General features: G+C 34.8%; 1 protein-coding gene across 1 annotated transcript; it reads right to left on the reverse strand.

Annotated features, from left to right (window-relative positions):
* Positions 1-6,121: 6,121 nt before the first annotated feature.
* On the reverse strand, positions 6,122-12,084 carry LOC117926832 (long-chain-alcohol oxidase FAO4A). The gene is made up of 3 exons (XM_034846126.1): positions 11,736-12,084; positions 11,391-11,660; positions 6,122-8,048 (listed from the first exon to the last, which is right to left on the reverse strand). Exons 1-3 carry the CDS (start codon positions 11,976-11,978, stop codon positions 6,180-6,182), a joined length of 2,382 nt encoding a protein of 793 aa, XP_034702017.1. The 5' UTR covers positions 11,979-12,084; the 3' UTR covers positions 6,122-6,179.
* Between the last annotated feature and the right edge of the window lie 880 nt (positions 12,085-12,964).

The following is a 12,964-nucleotide window of genomic DNA, read 5'->3' on the forward strand; positions in this document are numbered from 1 at the left end:
CATTGCATCTGATGCTGATGATGGAAGACTGAACACAGGGTTATGTCATGGCGTGTATGGGTTGGATTCACATATCCTTTTTATAGGCCAAAACTAGCTGTTTGCACAATATCTTTGATATTTTCATCGAAATATCCATAATCATTTTACTTATTATCTGAGTATCTTCCTTTACAAGTGTTATATACAGTTTTGAATAATAACATAGAAAAAAAATTCAAAGTAATTTTTTTTATGGATGATAAGCTTTGAGAATAATTTTTTATTTTTTATCGTCTAACATTATTGTATCATATTTGTATTATTTTCTTAAGAAAACCTAATTTAATCCATATATTATTAATTATTTTATCCTTTATCATCATGATATTTTTATAAAATCCAAGTAGCAATGCTCTCATCCCTTCCATAATTTTATTATTGTGTTGCATACATGTGGGCAACGCATAACAACAAGATGAATGAATGATATGGGAGGGTGCCGGGTGGGGCTTACCTCAGCGTTTTTGGCACAAGTTTCTTGAAAATGTCAAGCAAGACCGGAAGGGATTAACCTTGAATTGATGGCTTACCTAATTTTACTAACCAAAACCCTAGGCATGGCCTTGTGGAAGATATGGCCAACGTGGATTGAAAGTCATCCTTATGTGGGGATATTTGTATTTGAATTTAGAAAGTGAAACATCCTCCTTTTGTAGGAATAGTCATTAAAATATTTGACTATACCTTTGGGTTACCAGGTTATGTTTAATTTAAAAAAATTCGTGGGAAAAAGTAAGAGAAATAAAATAGAAAGGAAAAATGAGAGTAAAGAGAAAGTGAAGGGAAATAATAAAAAAAAAAAAATTTAAAAATAATGAATTATTTTTATATGTTTTTTCAAACTTGTTTCACTGATTTATATTATATAAATATTAAATAATTTAAAAATATATAAAATTTTAATTAATTTTAATTATATTTGATTTCTTTTTATATTTTCTATAGTAAAATTAAACATGAAAAAGAAAGTTATTTTTTTTTTCATATATATTTTTTTCTTTTTTTAATATTTTCCTTGAATCAAACATAGCTTCGAGGACTTTAAAATAAATAGAATTAGATGTTTTAGATCCTAGTCCATTTATGGAGGATAGAATGTTAATAAGATTTTTAATTCTTATAGAGAATTCAAAATTAGTTTCTATGCTATTATAATCCAAGTCCAAGTCAAGTTTCTTTTTTCACTTACACTTTTGTGTACTTCAAAGCCTTCGCTGTATATATATATATATATATGTATGTTTAAAGTGCAAAGTCAAGAGTAATGGATATAATAATAACTTCATCGTAACTCATTCAAAGTGTGATTTTAATTAAAGGAGTTATAGTTCTAAGTACAATCATCGTACTTAATATTAATCACAAAAAGCTATACAAGAAAAGAACCATAAGATAAAAGGACTCATCAACGGTTTCTATTGTAATCTTTCTACATATCCATGGCTATTTTCTTCCTTAAGATTTCCCATTCCTTGCATTTTTCAGCTAAACTCAAGACCATTAATTCAAACTTCGCTTCTTCACTAAAAAGCTCTTTGTCGACTTTTGCTATTCATCTTTCATTTGGATCAACACCCATGAGATAGTTATGGAGGATACAACATGCTAGTATAATATCAGATTGTGTGTTAATAGGGTAATGTGGCTTCGTCCCATTAGCTATTATTGGAAACCTTTTCTTCAAAACACCAAATGCTCTTTCAATTGCATTTCTCAAGGATGAGTGTCGAAGGTTGAAAACCTCTCGAGTATTTTCTGGTTGATGAACAACACTATACTCTTTTAAATGGTAACAAATACTTCTATATGGGGTAAGAAATCAAGTTTTTAGCTGAAACCTGCATCAACCAAATAATATTTACCTAAGAAGCATAGACAAAGGATTTTTTGTTATTAGTAATAGTCACTTGAATTAATAAATTATGTTATTATCTAATCACCAATAATCACCTTGTGGAACAATCAATTTATCAAACTCTCTCATTAATGCATTATCTAGGATTGTTGAGTTTGACGCAAATCCTTCCCAACTAGGTAAAACATATGTGAACTTCAAGTCAAAGGAACATGCTGTTAAAGCATTTTGTGTTGGATAGTACTTTCACCCTCAATACCTTTGTGCAACATCATTTGACACTTTTACATGAAAATGTGACCCATCAATCGCCATTATGCAATCCTATAAAGAAACAAATTTATTAGTTTATTTTGAAATGTAAATAATATTCTAATGATATTTATTAGATAAGTAAGTTTATGTTAAAGTAAGACCAAAATTTGGTATTGTCCTTGATTTCTTGAGGGCACTTTAATCCATCAAGCTACTTTAAGAAGACATCATCTAAAGATATTATAGCTTTAAGAACTTGATGAAAATGACGACTAACAGTTTCACTAGAACGCTTGAAATAAAATTTCATAGTTCTATTCCTTAAATTATGACCAACAATGTGAAGGAATTTGACAACTTGTTCTTCTACATTACTATGTGCACTATTTTTAAGATGACTTATTCCTCGAAGAATGTTTACTAGTCTTGCAAATGCATCATTTCCCATACGTAGTTGATTATGACAATCTTCTTTATCCATCATTGTAAGTCTTTCCATCAAAGCATGTCATTCATAATCTCCTTCATTAGAGATTGATCTGTCCAAATAGTTTGAGTGATGATAAACTGAAACAAGAATTGTTGCATATGCAACATACATAGCTACACAAGTTGCAACCCATCATCTAAGTCTTTGCCACTCTTCATTATAAGTCTAAATGATAGCAAAGTACGTAAGAGGAATGATTTAGTAAAGTCAATAGGAAAAGTAAGAGGAACTGAAGTATTATGACTAGGAAGAAAGCTTATGGGAACCAACACATTTTTCTATGAAGATTTGGGAGAGCAAATTTGTGAAATAGGTGCTAGAATTTGAAGAGGGTGTGATTGTGACAATGATTGTGCTAGAACTTCATGTGTATGCAGACTGCAATTCGTATATACAATGCCATGAGGCTCTAGTATTATTGCAACCAAAATAATTTGGATTCAGTCTTTCTTACGGTAACTTGGTCTTTGCCTACTGTTGGTGCCATGTGTATAGGAGCTAATCCAATTTTTCTAATTCTTGAATAAAATCTAACAATCTTGTTTATAAAAATATAAATGTTTGCAATGGGTCTTCTGTTCATTAATGTGCTCAACCTGACATACTCACAAATAACCTTATTTTGGTCGATTACATCTCAGATTGCAAATTTCAAGACAAATACAACCCACTCAACCACATTTACTCTAAACTTCAACTTAGAATCAAGGGGAAACAAACATGGAAATTGTGGAACAAGGGACATTTACCACCACCTCAGAAATGATCTTGCAAATAGCCTTAACCATGAAGCAAATTTAGAAAGGCATTCGGTCAACAAAATAGAAAGTGAGAGTGTAGATCTCTTCATTCAATTTATTTGCATTTGGCTCTAAGAAAGTTATTCTTAGCATAGAGTAGACAGATTGTAAAAATTCCAATCTCTAATAGAGTAGATAAACGACATCAAAATAGGAAAAGGTTTCTATTAGGTTAATAACTAGTGAAGGACCTTTAGTTAATTCCTTGTCAGCATTACCCTAAAAGTACCCATGTATGGCATATATATGGGGCCTAAGCGAAGCAAAATATTGAAACAAAGCTGGTTTAACCCTGAACAACTGGTGTAAGCAACAGTTCAAGCAAAATTACAAGTAAGCAACTCCTAATCAATTTTAGGATCATAAAAAAACCACATTGCATTGACATTAGAGCACTCCCAAAATACAATTAATTAAAAGGTTAAAAATCACCTCAAACTAATGAATGTGCCAGAATAGGGATGTCTCTTATAAGGAAAAATCTCAACATCTAATTTGATTAGACAAACCCCATATGGAATTCTAGCACCAACAACTGGAGCATAATGATGTATTTACTGCATAGTCAATAGAATCCTAGCTAAAATAGACTTAAAAGAAGAATGATAAACATTTGAGTGATGGAGCATACTTTCAATGCATTCTTCCGTGTCTATAAATCCTGTGGAACCTGTCTGCATCAAATTATTTCCATGCCTCAAAGGTTTCTTTAAAAATTTCAAAGAATTTTTATGACACAACACTTCATTAGGTGCTTCTTGTTTTTTCTTCTTTCTTCATAGAATACCATTTCATGCCCAGCCTAAAAGATCATGGCCAAGAGACAGAATGACCCCACTTGGAAAGCCACAAGCCCAAATAATATTCTTGAGCTAGCTATGCCTAATTTGGCTTCAAAAAATAGATCACTCATTCCTCGGATATTAAAAAAAAAATGGATTAAAACAAAACAAAACAGTGGGTTCTAGATAGAAGCACATTAATATCAGGTTTTAGAATTAAAATTCCTCAAACATGTGCAGTAGCAAATGAAAAATTTAAATTATAGTTTTCAAAATCAAATGAAAACATAGAGGATTAAAAAAATGCAAACACAAGAGAAAAATTGAAATTGAGTTACAAAAAGTAGCATTAAATTTTCTGTACTTGCAAAATTCGAGTGTCTAGATTTCCAAAAATGAGAAAAAAAAAAGAATAGAGTTCAAAGACCTAGATATACAAAACATAAGGTGTGAGGTTAAGGCTATGTTTGGTTTCCAAAAAATTTAAAAGAAAATGCGAGGGAAAGAAAATATGGAGGAAAAGTAGAAGAAAAGAAAAATTGAAGGAAAATAAAAAATAAATTCAAAGTTAATAAATCATTTTTATTTGTTTCTTCAAATTCATTTTATTTATTTATCTTTATTATATAAAGATTAAATAAGTTTAAAATACATATATTTCTAACTAATTTTAATTATATTTTATTTTCTTTTGTATTTTCTTATAGTAAAACCAAACATGAGAAAACCATTTTCCTTAACATTTTTTTTTCTTTCCTTGATACCTTCTTGGAAGCAAACGTAAACTAAGAGAAAGGAGTTCAATTCATACTTGATTTGAAGACATGGATTCAAACACATTCATTGGATATGAAGAATGCATTTCATCAATGGGAACTCGATTTAAATAATGCACTTCATCCATAGGAATTTGGGTACCTGAAAAGGACAGGTTTTCAAAGGCACTGGAAGGTGGTTGAAGCGATAGTAGTGGCCGTTGAAGGGGTTGACGGTGGTGAGAAGCCATAGCGACCGGTGAAGGAGAAGTTAGAGGTAAACAAGAGACTCGGTGAAGACGATACCACGAGCCCGATAGAATTTCCCTTAACTTTTTCCTTCATTTTTTCTCTTATTTTCCTCATTATTTTTTAAGGAAAATAGTAGGGAAAATATTATGATATTTTTTTTATATTAATTTTTTTCCATCATATTTTCCATGTCACCCAAACTAAAGAAAATAATTTTCCACATGATTTTTTTTTCCTTTCCTTAACATTTTCTAGGAACCAAACATAGCCTTAAAATATTGTTTTAGCCAAAATTAGCATTGAAATTGTTTAAGACATCTAATAAATGTATGATATGGATGCATGCATAACATAAGAGGGCATAACATAAGAAAGCCCAAAATCGATCAACAATTAAAAATAAGCCCAATCAAAACAAAAACCAATAGCCCACAGTAGACGCTTAAAACCAGGCCCAAAACAAGAATAAAAGAAGCCGACAAACAAAGGGCCCATAGTCATACCTAAAGGCTACCCAATCAATCAAGGAGTCATGCATTTGAGAGGTTTGTGAAGGAGGAGAGCTCAAGGGCATTGAGATACCTGTCAACACCAGTATGCTCAGCCCATCAAATGGAGAGTTGCAGAGAATGGAGGTTGATCCCAGGAGGGGGAGACATTGGAAGTAGAGGGGCTTTATGTGGCTGATACAAGTGTATTTCCAATTGCATTGGGTGCCAAACCAATGGTTACTGCTCAAATTGAACAATTTTGAACAATTTTGAACAAGTTTTGATTCAATCAATGGGTGTGGGAGACTGGCAGGAGAAATGGAATTAATTGTGATCATTATTGTTTAATATATCCTTAGTTGTATTACTTAACATCTTGCAGACTAACATGGAAGAAAATTAAGCTCAAGAGTGAGTACATATATATAACACATGAAATTTGATTAGGGTTCATGAGCTAGCTGGCACAAGTCTCTTTCTTCTTCCTCCTAAGAACTTCAACAACAGATTTTGCAGTAGAGTAAGCAATGGCTTGGACAGTAACCATTGGATTAACACCCAGTGCAGTTGGGAACACACTTGTATCAGCCACATAAAGCCCCTCTACTTCCCATGTCTCCCCCATCTGATTCACTGCTGAGCTCCTGGGATCAACCCCCATTCTGCAACTCCCCATTTGATGAGCTGAGCATACTGGTGTTGAAAGGTCTCTCAGTGCCCTTGAGCTCTCCTCCTTCACAAACCTCTCAAATGCATGTGAACTCACTTTCTTTACATTTATGCTTCTCCCATTGCAGTTATGAGTTCCTATTTCTTCAGCACCAGCTGCTGCTAGTATCCTCAGTAGCTTCTCCATCCCTCTCTTTAGATTCTCCTCATCAGTTTCATCCATCTGGTAGCTGATTGTGCTCGGGGACGATATGGTTCCTGACCCTTTGTCCCTTGCCAGTGCAAATATATGGGCAGTTCTTGAATACCGAATCATTCGATCTTTCATGTCAGGGCCTGAAATCCATGGCATAACGACTGAGAACATACCCGGATGCAGAGACGGTGTCTGGATAACTGCACCATATCCTGAGCCCTCAATGTCTGCGACGACAGTGGACATCACTGTCATTATTTCCCCTTCATAGCTCCTCTTCTCCAATCCTGGGCATCCAGGACTTGGTGACAATGGCGTCGGCTCAGGGAAGTGTCCCCACGCCATTGCCACAGGATGAAGATGCAGGTTTTTGCCTATGTTAGGGTTCTTCAATCCACTTCTCTTTAAGAGCCCTGGAGTACTAAGAGCCCCACAGGCCACAATTGTCACCTTGGACTCTACCATGAATACTTCTTTAACGCCTTTGTATTCGAATTCAAAAGCAACCCCAGTTGCTGTACTCCGAGCTCTTCCCTTCTTTCTATTGTGCAGGACTTTTATTGCTTCACACCCTGGGAGAATCACACCATTCCCGGAATTCATCATGTCCACTAGCCACGTCTCAGCAGTGCCTTTCTTTCTCCCATCCTTGCACCCAAAGCAACACCAACCGCAGTAGTGTTTGGGCTGTGCATTTCGGGGGATATCGGTCACTGGGTACCCCAATTCCTGACACCCTCTTCTCAAAACTGCATTGTTCAATCCTTCTTCATAAATTTCGGATTGAACTCCCATTTTCTCACAGACAACATCCATGGCTTCTTTGTATACTTGGCTGTCGAATAATTCCAGCTCATGTTGATCACACCATTCCTTACGTACATGTTGAGGGGTTCGTATCGAAGCTGACCAATTGATTGTTGACCCTCCACCAACGGTAGAGCCCGCGAGTATAATCACCCCGGTATCATCAGTAGCTAACATCCCTCCGTACAGGTACATTTGATCCAATGTGGGTCCTTCAAGAAGCGAAAGATTGCTCCTGGCGCAGTAGTTTCCTTTCTCTAAGACAAGGACTTTGTAGCCTGCTTTTGCTAGAACTCCTGCAGCAACGCCACCGCCGGAGCCGGAACCAATGACAACTGCATCACAACGAATGATTAGAGGAGAAGATGAGTTTGGTGTCTCATGTTTTCGGCTATGAATTGAGATGGAAAATCCTGATAGTCTTAGGGCTTCTGCAACAACTTCTCGTGGACGCTTTATGTTAATGAGGCCTCTGTAAAGAGGTCCAATGAAATCTTCTCTATCATCTTCTTCCTCTTGTTCCCGCTCGTATATTGACCTTCCATAGCCATTTGCTTGTGCTGTTTTGTTGGCTCGATATAGGGTTTTAAAATCTGGGTCTGGTCCACAGTAGCCAATAGCTTTCCATGTCAAGTTCTCATTCTTCTCATCTACCTGAAAACTGATTCATATTAGCTTGTATCTTCACAAGAAAAAACACTTGAGGTAGCGTATCATAATATGGAAGTTGTGTTTCCATTTTGTATATTTTTCACGCAGACAACACCTTAGTTCAACCTTAATTATTTCCGTGGTTTTGAATTTCAATATGTTTAGTGATGACTAAAGTTATATCATTGGAATGCATTATGACTAGAGTTTTAGTCATAGGTTAAATTGACAGGTTCATATAATATCCAAGACTTTGGTTCATGAGAATTTATATTATATGTGACATCTCATATAAAATAGAGGGAAAAGTTCCTAATGTTATATATGTATAAACCTTTTTTAACTAGATAGAGACATTTTAAAGTCGTAAAAACTTTTTTGGGTGTAAAATAAATACTATTTATACTATTGAGAGTGAGTTGTTAAAACTAACATTTGATTTTGATTTGGAATTTTATTTGACCTGGGGGGTGTTAATATTTATGGACCTTAATCCTATGAATATTGTGTATGTGGGAATGGGTAATTGCTTGTAAGACAGGCTTGTTAGAGCCTTAAATGATTTGAGCTTAGAATAGATTGCTTGTAGGGCAGGTGCTAGAACTTTAAATGATCAGATTGCTTGTAACTTGTAAGGCAGGGCGCTAGAACTTTAAATGATTTGAGCCTAGAAAAGATTGCTTGTAAGGCAGGGTGCTAGAGCTATAAATGATTTAAGTACTTCATGTAGGATGGTACGAAGCTTTAGGTCAAATTGCACGTAAATCAATTCTTATACAAAGGTTACGTTTGGTTCTGACAAAATACATATTCAGCAACGAAAACAATTATAAAAGAAAATGGTTCCATATTTGATTTTTGTATAAAAAATAAAAAATAAAATATAAATTTATATATTACTAAAATATATAATCTTTATATGAAAAAAATAAATAAAATAAATTTGAAAAGACTTGAATCTTCACTTTCGGTATACTTTGCTTCACATCTTCACTAAGAGATAAAAATAGACTTTAACCCTAGCAGAGAGTACGAGTAGTATTAATTTGTCGGCGTGACTTGCTAGTGTTAGCAACTCTAAGTGACATGAGAGGTCAGAAAAAGTCGAAACCTCTGAGCTGGAAACATTTAAATTAACAGTCCAAATTATGAAAGCCACAACTTATCCTTTAATTGACATTATTATTTATTTCTATAATAAATGTTTGGAAAAAAAACCAGAAAGAATCCAGAATAAATCCTTCACCAACAGCACCCTTTGACACTCCATCTTTAATTCACTATCAATTTAAGAATTGAAATTTGTGGGGCACTTTCACTTTAATAAGAACGCAAAGACGTGTCAGTGAGGCAGTTCTTGCAGGAAAAAACCAATGTCTAGACCACAGTTTCATTTTTGCCATCCAACCCTATTCATTAATGATCCTTTCTTAAAGTCATTGTCACCTGAAAAACTTGTTTTATTTTTTATTCTCCAACAATGGTAGCTAGCTAATAGTGCTTTATTGTTTTAAGCTTTTTTTTTGTTAAAATAATTATATAAATATGAAAAATTATTAGAAATAAATTACTGCACATAAAAATTATTTAAAAAAAAATTAAAAACATAAAAAATAGTTTAAAAATATTTCACATTCCTAAATAGGTTTTGTCATGCAAAACATTATAAAATCGTTCTCAAACGGAACACGATATCTTAAACTGTTAGGATATATACCAATCTATATACCAGCTAGCACCCGTCAATTTCTTAAGGCTGGACTTCAATTTTGAGAGGTTGGGAGTTCAAATTTCTTGTGCTGTTATGCAAGAATGATACTGGGTTAGAGGCATGATTAATGTTACAGATGTGACACAGAAATGGTAGGTTAGGGTTCTTAAATATGATTTTGAAAAAAGGAAAAAAATGAAGAAAAGCAAGCATGCAATTAAATGCAGAGCGGGTATGGTTTAAGAAATTGGAAGGTGTATGACCCACAACCTACATACAAGATTGTAAATATTATCAATTGACACGACCTTCAGATGTTATATATGCCTGTTTGGTATTTGTCTGTTAGGTGGGATATATACCTCTGGTTACTATCAATGCCCACACCAAACTAGTATGATCTCATCAGGATTAAATGAATGATTGAAGACAAAAAAAAAAAAAATGACACAACTCAAAGGGTTTGGACTGATCAGTTTTCACTAAATTTGATGCCAAAGAAGTTAATTAGGTGTAGGGTTTTCTGGGTTAATCTATCCAAATGCAAATGAAAACTATCAGATGGGTTTTTACCTATTGATGAACATCTATATTGTTCTAAAACATAATCTTAATATTTTGAGATTGAGAGGTCCAAACCAAATCTAGCTCTCTGATCTCCTTCCTCATATGCATGGTCCCCTCAGTTCCAAGAAACTAGAATAATCTCATTCTTGGATGGAAACATGAACTGCTTCTATCACTGAGTTAATTAGTACAGTATCTTTCATGGATGGAAACATTGAACTGCAACTGACTACTGAGTTAATAGAATAATCTTTTTCTTGGATGGAAACATCGAACTGTTTCTAACTATAATAATAAATAATCTCTTCCTCGGATAGAAACATCAAACTGCTTCTAACGATGGTAATAAATCATTTTTGCATCATTTAACTATACTCTATTTTAAAGAAATGGTTAAGAGTTTGATTAAAAGGTCCAACATAATATAAACAAGTTTCTTTTATTTTCTTTTCCTCATAGACATGAGGATACTTCGAATTTTTTATGGGAAGGGAACATATACATATATGACACATAAAGCAGCTAGTTAGCCTTAAGATGGAGTTAGTATATTTCTTGCTCTTCTATCTCTCCCCTTATCATTATCACCCTCATCAAATGTACTCCTTGGATCAACTAGATCTCTGGTTTTTAAATTCTATACATGGCATCTCTTGTTGACCTGCTCGATAGAGAGCCTTAACCATTAGATTCACAGAAAGAGGCAATAACGTTGTTCAATTTATGAATCTGTTTGTTTTCAAGAACTGGTTTGAACTCCATGTGGTAGTGAGGTTTTTGTTTGGATGTGCATGCAAGTTGCAAATGTGTAAATGAGACGGCAGCTGACATAAATGACAAAAGGGTCCCCCCTCATAAAGGCCCCCTGCTCATCACCCAGAAATGAATCAAGTATTTTTCCCGTCAAGTATTTCTACATTTATGGCACAGTTTTAGTTTCTGCATATTTTTTGTAGCAGTTTTTATCTATTTGTTTTTGGTTGTAAAAGTCTTTTACATGATGATTGCTTCTTAGATAGATATATATGATCAGTGATATGCACATACAAAATGAATGGTTTACCAACCTGGGTGAAAAATACAAGGAGAGTGACAAGCTTCAAGGATCTGAAGAGCATCCTGATGAGGGAGAAGTAGCTGAGGGACCAGGACAACACTATTTCATGGCGTTTATGGGGAGACACCTGAGGGAAGCTTTGGAAGTATGGAAAATGGCTTGACATGCTTGCCAACCCACATATTATGAAGGTCCCAAACCATGTCGACAGCAGCCATAACACCACTCTAACCATCCATAACTTTGGGTGTTCCAGCCTCTCACTTATCAACCCTCCAACCTACCAAAATTAAAATGAACCATAAATTCAAAATCAAGATACTAATTTGAATAATAGTATCTGTGGGCCACTTACTATATGTGGAGTTCCAGCCATGGAAGCAGAAGTCCGGTAGAACTTGTCAACGTATGCATGGGCGGCGTTGTGAGGGGCCTCGACGGACGGCAAGAAGGTGTCACTGATGGCAATGAGGGACTCCATTTCTCGCGACGAGAGCTTGTTCAAGTAAAGCTGTCTTCCTCCTCCATTTAACAGTTCTTGGCGGGCTTCAACAACCCCCAACTCAATCAGTGTATGCTCCTGTTCTCGGTTCTCCATACTCAGTAGCTAGCGCCCGATATCAAATCAAATTCGTGGAGGTGGCGGTGGTCTAGGGATCATTCATCTACCACAACCGTGGCAACCCTATATAAGGAAGAAAGACGCCACACAGAGACCATAAATAAATGAACCAACAAGCCAGCGTCTTAACTCGCTGCATCACCCCACCAATAAATTAGGGTTCGGCCCTAGTTAGCTAGTATTTCCTTTTAAGGCTTTGTTTGTGGTTGTAACTTTCTCTTCTCGAACAAATATACATTTTGTGTGAAGACTTACACCATGTCCAATGCATATTAGGTAAATTTTCTTAAAATGAAAGTTGGATCCTAATTACGTACAAAGATATTGGGGGCATTGAATTGGTAGTTCAAGTGATATATATTCTAATTTTTCAATCATATATGAACTTTTACATGATGCCCGATGTACGCTTCTCAAATGAATTAGACCCTCAAACAACTTTAGGTTGGGATGCAAATCATGTATCATAATCAGTGCATTAATGAAACAAAATTACCAATTTTAATATATTACACAAATGTATGCAGGTGAAGTATTATTACGTACTTGTATTATGACTTTGAATTTTGGATAATGTGGGCACCAGGGCAGTGAGCCTATCGGATCCGTATCTTGCCCCGAGTAGAGTTTGCTTGTTAAGGCAAAGTATGTTGGAGCAAACCAATGAAGTTTAAAAGCAGCTTTAAGCGGTGATCCCTTACACATCATTAATAGCTAGGGTCATGCTAAGGAGTAAATGTGACTTAAAAGGGGTCATAAAACCACGTGAAAGTTACAAAATTCAACTCTATAAAATAGAAATTAAGAAAGAATGATAGAGAAAACAAGTATGAAAATCTCTCCCCAAATTAAAAATTAATGTGTCAAATATATAATCTGAATTGATCTTGAAGAGGTCTGCTTGCAGGAATTTCAGGATCAGAGGTGTTGAAATTGCTGTCTAGAGGATTCGGTCAGAGGCT

This window comes from Vitis riparia, chromosome 2 (genome assembly GCF_004353265.1).
Source record: "Vitis riparia cultivar Riparia Gloire de Montpellier isolate 1030 chromosome 2, EGFV_Vit.rip_1.0, whole genome shotgun sequence".
Classification (NCBI taxonomy): domain Eukaryota; kingdom Viridiplantae; phylum Streptophyta; class Magnoliopsida; order Vitales; family Vitaceae; genus Vitis; species Vitis riparia.